Here is a 13,953-nt window from a genome sequence, read left to right on the forward strand (position 1 = left end):
CGGCTCTGATATCCCTCACAAATGCTAGATATGAAAGACAACCCTTCCCAACCTACGTTGGGCCTTCAAGAAAGATATCACTCTACTAGGAACATAATCAGTCACACCATGCCACTTGATCCACGGTACACCCGGCATAGCCAAAATGACTATCTTAGTATGACAGTCTAGAATAGCACGACATGGAGATAGACAATCCATACCCAAAATGACATCAAAATCCACCATGCTCAATAGCAATAGATCTATTCGGGTCTCCAGACCCCCAATAGTCACCACACATGACCGGTACACACGGTCTACAACAACAGTATCGCCCACCGGGGTAGATACATGAATAGGTAAAGCAAGAAACTTATGGGGCATACCCAAATAACGAGCAAAGTATGATGACACATAGGAAAAGGTGGAATCGGGATCAAATAATATAGAGACATCTCTGTGGTAGACTGAGACAATACCTGTAATGACAGCATCTGAATCAATAACATCGGGTCTAGCTGGAAGTGCATAGAAACGAGCCTGGACACCACCTAATCGACCTCCCCCTCTAGGGCGACCCCCAGCTGCCTGACCTCTACCCCTAACTGGTTGGGCGGGTGGTGAAGTAACTGGAGCAGAAGTCGAGGGTTGACCCCTCTGCTGGGACGAACTAGCAACACGATGAGGACACTGCCTCCATACATGCCCAAACTCTCCATACTCAAAGCAACTCCCAGGTGTTGTAGAAGGGGACTGAAGGGAACCCCTTGCACCGGAGTGACTAGCTGATGCACTCGGCATAGAAGAACCCTGAGCCGACGGGGCACGAGATGAACTCTGAGCTGGGAGGGCGATGAGTGAAGGCTGGCCCTATTGAGAACCATGATAACCATGACCTGAAGATGCCCCACGATACTCTGGGCGAGCTGACTAAGCAAGCCTGAAAGAACGACCTCTGCCATGCTAAAACTGGCCCCTCAAAGGAGCACCACCATAACTGCCCGATCCTTGAGGCATCTTGGCCTTTCTCTCCTCTCGATCCTGACGGTGAACCGTCTCAATCTCGCGAGCGATATCAACCACCTCCTCGAACGTAGCACCCAACACCCTCTCTCGGGTTATAAGAATACGGAGATGATAGTTAAGGCCATCAACAAATCTCCTGATCCTCTCACGATCTGTCGGAACCATCCAAACGGCATGACGAGCCAACTCAGAAAACCTCAACTCATACTGTGACACAGTCATATCCCCTTGTCGCAACCACTTAAATTGTCTACGCAGCTCCTCTCTACGGGACTGCGGTACATACTTCTCCAAGAATAGAGTGGAGAACTGCTACCAAGTAAGGAGCGCTGCACCAACCAGCCTACGCCTCTCATACGCCTCCCACCAAGTGAAGGCGGCCCCATAAAACTAAAAAGTAGTAAATGCCACACCACTAGACTCAAGAATCCCTACTGTACGGAGCATCCACTGACACTTATCCAAAAAACCCTGTGCATCCTCACCCTCAGCACCACTGAATGACAGAAGCTAGAGTCTACCAAATCTCTCAAGACGACGCTACTCATCATCCGTCATAACTGGCGCAACAAACTCCTGAGCTGGTGCAACCGGCTGGACTGGAGGTGCCCCCGGTGTATGAAGTCCCTGCACTACTTGCTCAGGCGTGCGAGCAGCAGGGGTTTGATTACCTCCCCTGGCCTATGAAGTAGCTGCTGCTGTAGTGGCTGAAACTGCCTGAGCCAGGCCAGTACAAACTGATAAGATCTGTGCCAAGGCCTCCTGAAGACCCGGAATCACGATGGGCATAGCTGGTGCCTGAACTGGTGCTGCTGGAGCATCCATAGCTGGAGCCTGATCCGGAGCTAGGGCAACTGGTGGATCTGCAGGTGCTGCCCTCGCTGCTTTGCCTCTGCCACAGCCACGACTGCGCCCAGGGCCTCTGATGGTCTCAGCTGGTGGCACTAGTGTTCATCCACCTTGTCCGGTAGCTCGCGTCCTCACCATCTGTGAGAGACTAGAATAACAGAAGTTTAGTTCTCGGATCAACAAGGTCGCACGACAAGAATTTCAAGGATATAAAGTTTTTCCTAAAGGTTCTGCAGCCTCTCGAGGATAAATACATATGTCTCCGTACCGATCCGCGAGACTCTACTAAACCTGCTCATGACTCGCGAGACCTAAGTAACCTAGGCTCTGATACCAACTTGTCACGACCCTAACCCCGAACCCGGTCGTGATGGCGCCTCTCATGAAGACAAGGCCTTCCAGACCAAAATAGAACACCTCTTTTAAACAGTTAAATACCATAAATAGTTCTAAAACATGATATAATAACCATAATTTGCAGAAATAACAATAACAGCAGTAGAAACCATCCCGACACCGCCCAAACCGGGGTGTCACAAGTCATGAGCAACTAATAAATCCGAATACCAGTCTACTAGATATGAAATCCGATACAGAGGTTCAAGAACATGAAAATAGTAAGATATGGGAGGCACGGGGGTTGCGGACGCCAACAGCTAACTCGTAGTCTCCGAAAACACTACCTGGACTGGGAGGATCAGCATTCAGGAGTGAACTCTGTGATGCCTGAATATGCACGCACGGTGCAGGGAGTAATGTGAGTACTCCGACCCAGTGAGTAATAAATATAAATAATGGCTGAAAGCAAGAAAACACGTAAAAGCACAAAGCAATTCTATATCAAGTAGTAAAATCACTTAAAGCAATAAATCGGTGAGGAAGTCAAATGAAATTCTTTTAAACCAACTAAAATAGGTAATTTAGCAGGTAAATAACAAGTAGAAATACGCCCCTTGGGCACAATAACAATCGCTCAGAACAGTATCAGCCCCTCGGGCTCACTCTTAGTACAATATCAGCCCCTCGGGCTCACTCTCAGATCATGATGGGTACCCGCGCTCACTGTGGGTGCGCAGACTCCGGAGGGGCCCCTTACGGCCCAAGTGCTATATCAAGCCACCTCGTGGCATCATCTCTCGGCACTCATCCTCACATCACTCAAGCCACCTCGTGGCATATAAGAATGTCTTAGGCCCTCGACCTCATATCACTTAGTATATCCTCACATATGGCCCTCGGCCTCACTCAGTCCAAAAATCATCACAAGACCCTCGGGCATTAGTAAAACAATAGTTCTCAGCCCAAAACATCATTTAGAAATATCATTTAAGTTTCAAATATGAGTAATAACGGCTGAGTTTGTAAAACAGTAAATATCAACAAGACTAAGTTCAAGTAATAAATCAAAACAATGAGTAATTAGTGATAAAATCCCCGAAGGGTTCAAATAATTGGCACGAAGCCCAAATATTGCAATCAACCCAAATCATGACGATAACAAGTAAATTTCAGTCAAATACACGGTAAAATCATCAATCGGGACGGACCAAGTCACAATCCCCAATAGTAACGACCCCACGCTCATCATCAAGCGCGTGTCTCACCTCAACATAGCACTACGATGTACAATCTGGGGTTTCAAACCCTCAGGACATCATTTACAATCATTACTCACCTCAAACCGGCTACCACTCTAGCTCGCGACGCCTTTGCCCCTTGAATTGGCCTCAACGTGCATCGAATCTAACCAAAAGCAGAACGAATACGTCACAATATGTAAAGGGAACAAAGCCCAAACGAAAACAATCGAAAATATCAAAAATTCCGAAATTAGCAAAACCCGAGCCCCGGGCCCACTTCTCGAAACTCAGAAATTGTTATACCAACGGGTTCCTTATCCTTCCACGAGTTCATATATATCAAAAGTTCTCAAATCCGACCTCAAATGGTCCTTCAAATTCCAATTCAAAAGTTCAAAATCCCAAGCCCTAGTTCTTCCATTTTTAGCTTAAGTTCCATGAATTTCTAGGTTAACTTCACAGTAGAATCACGTTTTAGGTTCAAAAATCTTACCTCCAATCAGTTCTACTTGAATCCTTCTTTAATCACCCTCAAAAAGCTCTCAAAATGCTCAACTATGGAGGAAAAATGACTCAAAATCGCGGATGAAATAACTTATAAACTTTCTGCCCAGGTCTGAATTTCCTTCTACGCGAACGCGGTCAACCTCTCGTGTTCGCGTAGCACAAATTTATGTTGACCAACTTTTACCTTACGCGAACGCGACATACTAGTCGCGAACGCGATGCCTCCTCCGCCTTGACCTTCGCGTACGCGAGAGACCTGATGCGAACGCGAAGAGCAAATTCCACTGGACCCCAAATCCTTATACGCGAATACGGACAGCCTCATGCGAACGCGAAGCACAAACTCCTAGCCTTCCGCGAATGCGAGGCACCTCTCGCGAACGCGAAGGCTTAATTCTGGTATGATTCTGGTATTCCAGTTATATGGAATAATTCTTTTTCCACAGGCGCATTAGCATTTATTATATTTCATGTCATACCAGTTATATGGCATAATTCTTTTTCCACAGGCGCATTAGCATTTAAATAATCGAAAAAGATAACAAAAGTTCCTAGTATGATTGCATATGATCATTAACCGAATTAAGTATGATAACTTAACCAAAAAAAGATAAATTTCTTTTTTTTATATTAATTCAAATTTAAAAAATTTATCTATAAATTCAAAATTATTCTTTAATTCAAATTCAGTTTTATAAATATATATATTTATATATACCATATACTATTTGCATTTATTAGCTTGCCACTTGGCTTAACCACAATGCAATTATATATGGTAACTTTCTTGCTTTAATATATATAGAGATATAGATGTATATTCAAAAGATTTATAATCCTTTATTTAAAGGTATCCCTAGAAGTACTTGTAGATCTGATATCTTTAGACTTCATAGACAATATCAAACATACATATGTTATTCGTTTAGCCACTTTCCTTGTAGAGTTTCTCTAATTTCTAATATTGGCCATGCTGTTAATGGAAATAATTTTTTGACAATTACATGTCATTGGATAGATGATAATATTGTATGCAAAAACGTATTATCGCTTTTAAATATGACGAAGATCAGAGTCATACTGCTGTGTTTATAAGTACTACTATTTTGTGAAGTTGTTGAATTTTATAATTTTAAGAAAAAAGTATTGTGTATGTTTTTTGATAATACTTCTAACAATAATGCTGCAATTTCAATATTAAAACTGCATTTGCAATCACCATTTGACGAAATTTTTATGTTAGATGTACATGTCATGCTTATAATTTAATTGTTAAAAGTGGCCTTGATTTATTTTCAACTGAGATTACTCATGTTAGAAGAACAGTTGATGTTATTCAAGTAAATAATAGACAATCTAGAATTAGGAAATTTAAGAATAAGTGTACCGAGCATAACCTTAAGCCCAGATTCATGCCAGACAAAATTGTTACCAGATGGAATTATACATATATATTTTTAAAATATTGCTAAAAATATAGATTCACAATAACTGAAGTTGCTAATGTGCATTGTACTAATCCAAACCGTATGTTAACAACTACTACTTGGGAGGCCATTAATGATGTTGTTAAATCTTTACATGAATTTTGTACAGCTACTGTTTAGTTTTCTGGAGCATATTACCCTGCTGTTACTATGGCTTTAGTACATATAGCTGAAATTTCTTTTCTACTCTCAGAATTTAAGAAGAAAGAAAAATATAAGGATGTTGTTGAAAAAATACAAGCAAAATTTAAAAAATATTTCTTTCCAGTTCCTCCGATTTACTTAATTGGTGTTGTTTTAAATCCTTCTATTAAGATGTCTGATCGTCACCAATTAATCAATATTTATATACTTATATGGAGATGGGACCAACTGAAACCTCATATATATATATGTTTGTATGAACAAGCTAAATAATTATTTACAATAATTATGAAATTATTATGCAAATATATTTGATGATGATGCTCTTAATATAGGTAATGTTAATCCCACTATGCATTGTACCACTTCTACTGCTATGGATGATGATGAAGACCTTGATAATTTTAATATTTTCCCTACATTTTCTAACACTCAAACCAGTAGCAGGAACATTGATAAACTTCAATTCTATTTGCAAAAGCAAAAAGAGCCTCGCACAAAGGAATTTTCACCGCTGGGATGGTGGCATGAGAATGAAAAGTAATTTCCTGTTCTTTCCGCTATGGCTCGGGACGTGCTGAATATGCCAATTTCAACTGTTGCATCAGAGAGTGCATTTAGCCAAGCAAGACAACAACTTGGAGACCGTCACTCATTGGAAAGCAATGCTTTGACAGTTTTAGTATGTTTCAGAGATTGGATTAGATCGGAACGAATAAATCAGGGATGTGAAGATGTTGATAGCCCAGAAGACGAGAAACTTGAAGATATATTAACACATGATAACCCATCTAAATTTAACACTCCAAAAGAAGGCCAAACAGTTCATATTGATTATAAAGAACTTACTAAGGCAATGCAAAACCTTTGAATTTACTCTTTTTTCGTTAATTTACTTGTTATTAAATGTAAACCTTTCAATTCGTAAGTTTGAATTTGAAATAAATGCAGCACTTGCAATTTATAAGTGCAATTTTTTTTCATATTCATTGTATTCTTTATATTTTTACTTTATATTAATATAAATTACAATAGTTATACAAAATACAAAAAAAAACACTAATTCGGCCCGGCCCCTTGGACTCCTAACCCTTACGATTCATTTTTTACCCGGATGGACCTGGACCTGTTAAGCCCGATAAACCCTAACCCGTAACCGGCTCGAATTGGAAACCAGCTGTGACGACCCGGCCGGTCGTCGCATGAATTACCACTATGTTTTCTCCATTTCTGCTTCTTTATGCTTCGTTATCTGTGTTTTATGTGGTCGACTTGATTGGTTTGCATTTGGTGTGATTTTGGTAAGAAATGAGACACTTAGTCTCTTTTAAGAAGGCTTAAGTTGGAAAAGTCAGACGGATGTTAACTTATGAGTTAGAGGGCTCAGATGTGAGTTCCGATGGTTCGGTTAGCTTCGAGAGGTGATTTGTGACATAGGAGTGTGATCGGAAGTGATTTTGGAGGCTCAGTGTAGAATTAGGCTTGAATTGGCGAAGTTAGTATTTTGGCGATTTCCGGTTGATAGGTGAGATTTTAATCTGGGGGTTGAAATGGAATTTCGAGAGTTGTTCTAGCTTTGTTATGTCATTTATGATGTGTGTGCAAAATTTTAGGTCATTCGGACGCGGTTTGGTTGGGTTTTTTGATCAAAAGTGTGTTTCAGAAGTTTTTAGAAAAGCTAGGCTTGAATTCGATGTGAATTGATGGATTTGGTGTTGTTTGAGGTGTTTTGATGATTGGAACAAGTTTGAATGAGGTTTTAGGATATGTTGGTACTTTTGGTTGAGGTCCCGGGGGCCTTGGGGTGGTTTCGGATGGCTAACGGGAAGTTTTGAGTCTTTGGAGATTGCACAAAATGCAGCAGCAGTTGCAGAGGATTTTTGGCCTTTGCGGTCGCGTGAGGTCCCTCGAGATCGCGTAGAAGAAAGTTGGGTGGCCCTGAGTTTGTGCTTCGCATTCGCATCTGATGGCTCGCGTTCGCGGAGGGACCTTGAGGTTATGCTTCGCGTCCGCATGATGGGTGTCGCGTTCGCATAGTGGAGATGGGCGCGTGAAGGTCCAGGAGCTATTGCTCTTCGCGTTCGCGTAAGTGGTACCGCGTTCATGTAGGTTCAAAGGTCCAAAGCATGGCGTTCGCAAGTGTGGTGCCGCGTTCACGAAGGGTTATTTGTGGGTTAAGGAAAATCGTGCATCGCGAACATGTGGGTTTGACCGCGTTCGCGAAGGAGGGATTTCCAGAACTGAACAATGAAGTTTTTAAACATTTCCTCCGCGAGTTTTAGTCATTTTTCCACCATAGTTGAGTATTTTGAGAGCTCTTTGAGGGGAATTGAAGAGGTATTCAAGGAGAATTGATTGGAGGTAAGTTCTATGAACCAAAAACGTGATTATATTGTGAAATTAAGCTAGAAATTCATGGAAATTTAGCTAAAAATGGAAGAACTAGGGCTTAGGATTTTGAGATTTTAAATTGGGATTTGAAGGGCCATTTGAGGTCGGATTTGAGAACTTTTGATATGTATGAACTCGTGGAGAGATAAGGAACCCGTTGATGTAAAAATTTCTGAGTTTCGAGAAGTAGACCCCGGGTTCGGGTTTTGCTAATTTTGGGATTTTTGATATTTTTCGATTGTTTTCGCTTGGGCTTTGTCCCCTTAGCATATTGTGACGTATTCGCTCTGGTTTTGATCATATTCGACACGCGAGGAGGCCGATTTGAGAGGCAAAGTCATAGCGAGCTAGAGCTTTAGCCAGTTCGAGGTGAGTAATGAATGTAAATGATGTCCTGAGGGTTTGAAACCCCCGATTTGCACATCGTAGTGCTATATTGAGGTGAGACGCGCTTAATGATGAGCGTGGGTCGTGTACTAGTGAGGATTATGACTTGGTCCATTCCGAGTGATGCTTTTACCGCGCATTTTGATTGAAGCTTATTTGCTATCATTATTGTTTGGACTGATTGCCATAATTGGGTTCGTGCCAACTATTTGAACCCTCCGGGGAGTTTTATCACTATTTCCTCTCTGTTTTGAATTACTACTTAAACTCAATCGTACCGTTTTCTATTGTTTTACAACTCAGCTACTTTTTACTCGATTTTAAAATTAAAATAATATATTAAATGATGTTTTGGGCTGAGAACTACTGTTTTACTAATGCCCGAGAGGCTTATATGATTTCTGGACTGAGTATGGCCAAGGGCCAGATGTGAGGATACTATGAGATCGGGCTATGCTCCGCAACAGTGTTATACTGATATTGATATGAGGCTGAGGGCCTAGATTTGATGCCACGATATGGCTTGATATTGCGCTTGGGCCGTAAGGGGCCCCTCCCGGAGTCTGCACACCCCTAGTGAGTGTCGTCGACGATAAATGTATGGATCGGGCTGCACGCCACAGCGAGTACTATAGGGTACCGTTCTATGTGTTGATTTTCTTTATATGTCTGTCACTTAACTGCTTATTTGTTGTAGCATTTCCATATTTCGTTTCCATTGGTTTATTACTTTCATATTACTTGTTTAAAATGCCGTATTATAGATTACTCTATGTTTCTCCGTGATTTCTTATTCTCAGTCATTATTTATGCTCATTACTCACTATGTCGGAGTACTCACATTACTCCCTATACCTTGCGTGCAGATCCAGGTGCATCTGAGACTGAGTGAGGATTTTCAGTTGAGCAGCGCATATCCAGGAGCATCGAGGTAGCTGCATGGCGTCCGCAGCCCTGATCTCTCCTTTCTATCTTTTTGTTTTATCCGCATTCCCTAGATAGATGTGTATTAGGGTGATAAATTGGTATTAGAGGCTCAAACTTGTGACACCGGATCTATATGGGCTATGTAGTAGTAGTATTATCATTTGAAATTCAGCATATTTAACTCTGATTTCAGACTTTTAATATGGTATTTTGATAATTTAACTGTGTTAGCTAATAATGAACTATATAAGAAATGGTTTGAGGTTGTTAATTGGTCAGACTTGCCTAGCAGTGTGTTGGGCTCCATCACGACCGGGGTTGGGGTCGTGACACCAGCCGGTTTCATTTTTCCCAACCCGGCCCACCCGTTTAACACCCTTAGTTCCATCTAGCTTAGGAAATGAATTTAAACTAAGGGTGTTAAACGGGTGGGGCGGGCCGGTCCGGGTTGGGAAAAAATGCAACTGACCGGGTTTCAATCCGGGCTGGTTACGGGTTAGGGCTTACCGGGCTTAATGGGTCCGGGTCCATCCGGATAAAAAATAAACCATAAGGGTTACGGGTCCAAGGGGCTGGGACGGGCCAGGTTAGTGTAATTTTTTTTGTATATCTATTGTAATTTATATTAATATAAAGTAAAAATATAAAGAATACAATGAAGATGAAAAAAAAATTGCACTTATAATTTGCAAGTGCTTTTTTTTTTTTAATTTCAAACTTACAAATTGAAGTTTGCATTTAACAACAAGTAAATTAACAAAAAAAGAGTAAAACTAAACTTTCATTGCATAATAATACTTCAAATTAATCTAACAAACTAAAAAATTAAGCATAAATACGTCTAATAATTTTAAAATAACACAAATTGTCTCAAATCAACTTAAATACGAATTTCTGGAGAACGCTCAAGACAACTCTTCATATGCCTCCTTAAACAGCATGTGCCCACCCAATTTAGATGAAGATTTAAAACTAGACCACATTTCTTGCACTTTACTTTGTGAACTTCTTCATTTTCTTCTACCACTTCAAAGTGTTCCTAAACATATGAGCGCACTCTAGAAGTACGTGACATGATTTAACTTGAATTAAGAATATGAGTTTGAGAAATGAGAGATGAGTGAATAAATGAAGAAGGAGGGGGGTGGGCGGGTGGGTATATTTACAGTTTTTCAAAGGGCTAAATTAGTAATTACAAAAAGTGTTATTTTATAAAAAAAATTGCCCAAAAAGGGCTATTTGTGCAATAATAACGTTGGGCAACGGCCATAAGGCAACTGACCATTGCCAACGTTCTTCAACCTTAAAAAAAATAAATTGGAATCTAGCCTTTAAACCGGTCCGAACCGGTCTGGGCCGGGCCGGTTAACCGGTTCTACAAGAATTTTGGTTGACCGGGTTTGACCGGTCCGGTTAACCGGATGAATGAAAGTGAACGGACTAACCCCCAAACCCCAGTAACCTAGCCCACCCGCCCCCTATGTACCGGTCCGGGCCGATACGAAAATGGGTTGACCCGGCCCATTTAACACCCTAAACTGCTAACATATATGACAGAATTCACTGAGAAAATTATATCACATTCCACTATTTGTACAAATTCATTCGATGAATCGGATGCATTGTACATCAAAATTACGTATTAGGTTTTTATAGCTTACAAATTTGTCTTAAAAAAGAAACTATATTCAAATATGAATAATTATTTTATTCATGATTTATTTATAATAGTGATAATAATATGCATTCTATAACAACATAAACTAATTATTTTTTTGAAACATTAAATGGCATAATTTTTTTATTTGCTAAGTTGTGCTATTTTTACCAAATTAAGAAATTCAGCCTCATTCACAACAAAATCTTTTACGTCGACTTTTAAAAGCTTTTCATCATCGTACAAGTAGTGTATAAAAAACGTTATAAAGTTCACAAATAGGTTAAAGTTTTTGAATTTCCCACCAAAAGCTCCGAAAAATATTTCTATTTTCGCATAACCGAAAATAAATACTCCTATGATTGTTATTTCGAGATCAAATGCGTTGTTTGGAAATATACGTAAAAACTTTTGCACATTCTTTTCAACAGTTTAAACTTCTTTTGGTCGCAAAATCTTTTGAATAAAACAAGAGTAACCTTTTTCAACTTTAAGAACAAATCAACTTATTTGAAAAACTACTTCTATATAGCATATGTTATATATGATTTTTTTTGGTTATTTAACACAAATCTTTTCTTGTTCCTCCATGGTTTTGTTTAAAGCAAGAGTTTCTTCATTTGAGCCGTAAAGCTAACAATATGTAAAGTTTGAAGAGCCACTTCAAGGCCTAGCTATGAACAACAAATGGACTTTGCTCAGCCAGCTAGTTACTGGACGACAGTACCAAATCAGAGCAAGGGCATAGAACTTCAATCTGTTGCGAGCGCTTCCCACAACAGCAATGTATATATATGCTGTAAGTACTAGATTGACACCTATCTACATTCTGATCCCAACCACATCACCATCTTTTAACTATGTATTTGGCACTACCAGCTGGCCATTTACTGAAACCAACTTCTCTTCTACGCCAGAACTCCTAGCAGCTCAGCCGCACTGCTAGTGGTGCTCATGCGCATTATATCTCATCAATGGGTCAGCAAAACACTATCTTTCTGACAACATCTGTTATCAGAAATGATAGCTTATGCCAAACAACAGGAAGCTAAAATAGCAAAATTATTAGAGGGAAAGCAAATGAAATTCCCACACATTCCACACTTTTGGTATCGTAATCACTGATCAGTCTCAGCCTGCAAGGAATAAAAACTTTTGGATAACTGCTGATGCCTTTTTGTTAGTCTCTTCCCATACATTGGATGGACATTGATCAGAAGAACAAGCTTAGCGTCCATTTACATGGTTTAGTGGCTAACTTCATTCATCATCGTTGACGACATTATTACGTCTCCAGAGTATTATAAAAGAGCATAACAATGATTCTATAAGTATACCAATGTAGGAAAAATCAACTCGCGAAAAAGAAGCAGAAAAATATGATAACAAGAACTTCAAAGCTGTCTGATAAGTTTGACACAAAATCACACTTCTAACTAATGCATACAACACATAATCTGATTGCAAGGCAGCCCACTAAGTTCTCGCTATGCACGGGGTCCGGGGAAGGGTTCGGACTACAATGGTCTATTGTACGCAGCCTTACCCTGCATTTCTGCAAGAAGCTGTTTTCACGGCTCAAACCCGTGACCTCCTTGTCACATGGCAGTAACTTTATTAGTTGCACCAAGGCTCCCCTTGCAAGAAGTAACTATATTCACTCACTCTACATCAAACCCTTTCTCTTGGAGCTCCGAAATAACTTCATTCTTCATCCTCATCCACAACTTGAAGGCTTCTTGATCAAATTTCTTATCCTGCAATGCTTTCTGAAAATTATAGGAATCTTTATCGGATTCAACAACGCCCTTAGGACCAATTGTGGTACCAATCATCCCACCTTTGGCAATAAACTCCTCCATTGCCTTCTCATCACCTGGATATGGAAATTTCCGGCGTTCATACAGGTGTGCTAGTTCTTTTTCTTCCTTTGGCTTGGGTTTCAGGGTCCACCAACCAAGTGGCGAAGTCTCATTCCATAACCACGCTACGCCGAACAAAGTGTAAGTACAAAGCAACGCCTTGCCAACTTGCTTCCAGAAGTGATAGTCTTCTTTTCCTAACCCAACTCTCTTCAGATATTTCTGGGCATCGAATGATTTTGCCACCAAAGCACCTACCAAAACAGTTGCATTTGCATATATGTATAAAATTACTCATTTTTTTGTCATTTGCAAAACGAAAATGCGGTTCAAACATTTCGTCGAACAACTGGCATGCCTCATACAATTAGAGTAAACTCAACATTTTGTTAAAACTAAAATTCCATTTCATTGGATGACATATCCTGTTTTACAGAAAAATATACAAGGTAAATACTTCTTGTAGTCTGATTTTGGAGCTTTTAGAAATGGGGTTGCGGCAAAATACTAGAAATGATAGTCGAATCATAAGAGGGGGAAAAACTTGAAAAACAGACAAAATAAGCTCAAAATAATTGGTTCTTCACCTGTTCTGACATCATGAAATCGCTTGCGAACCATCGAGGAAGGCGGAGAGGAGAAGTAGGATCACAAACTTCTCTTTGCTTTTCGTTTGTCCTCTGGTTTCACTTAGGAAAAACCGAAAGAAGGAAAAAAGAGGTAAAAAAAAAGACTTCTAAGTCTCGTGGAAGAATTTAGGACACAAGTAGTTACGGGGTCAATTTAAAAATGGCAAAATACCTTAAATTACCCCTAAACTTGACTCAAATTATTAGTATCATCCCTAAACTATGCCTGGTCTTAATTAACCCCCTTAACTTGGCCTTTTGAGGGCCATTACCTCCCTAGACACTGATATGACAAAAAGTATGGGTGCACTCGTCTGCCACGTGAATTTTTCTGTCTATGTGACATTTTTTTGAAAAATAAAATATTTTTTTTACCTTTTTAAGAATATTACTTTTTTAGATAATTTTTTCCGAATAAAATTTATAATAAAATTTGGATATAACTACATTATTTAGGCTAAATATTTTTATTTGGCCAACAATAATAAAGTTTTAGTTAATCTTATTTTAAATTTGACCTGAAAA

The 13,953-nt window shown here is 39.9% G+C and overlaps 1 protein-coding gene across 1 annotated transcript; it reads right to left on the reverse strand.

The window, feature by feature from the left end:
- Positions 1-12,293: 12,293 nt before the first annotated feature.
- Positions 12,294-13,543, reverse strand: LOC107830148 (uncharacterized). Its single transcript, XM_016657628.2, has 2 exons — positions 13,387-13,543; positions 12,294-13,053 (listed from the first exon to the last, which is right to left on the reverse strand). Exons 1-2 carry the CDS (start codon positions 13,418-13,420, stop codon positions 12,599-12,601), a joined length of 489 nt encoding a protein of 162 aa, XP_016513114.1. The 5' UTR covers positions 13,421-13,543; the 3' UTR covers positions 12,294-12,598.
- Between the last annotated feature and the right edge of the window lie 410 nt (positions 13,544-13,953).

The sequence above is a fragment of the Nicotiana tabacum genome, chromosome 6 (genome assembly GCF_000715075.1).
Source record: "Nicotiana tabacum cultivar K326 chromosome 6, ASM71507v2, whole genome shotgun sequence".
Lineage (NCBI taxonomy): Eukaryota > Viridiplantae > Streptophyta > Magnoliopsida > Solanales > Solanaceae > Nicotiana > Nicotiana tabacum.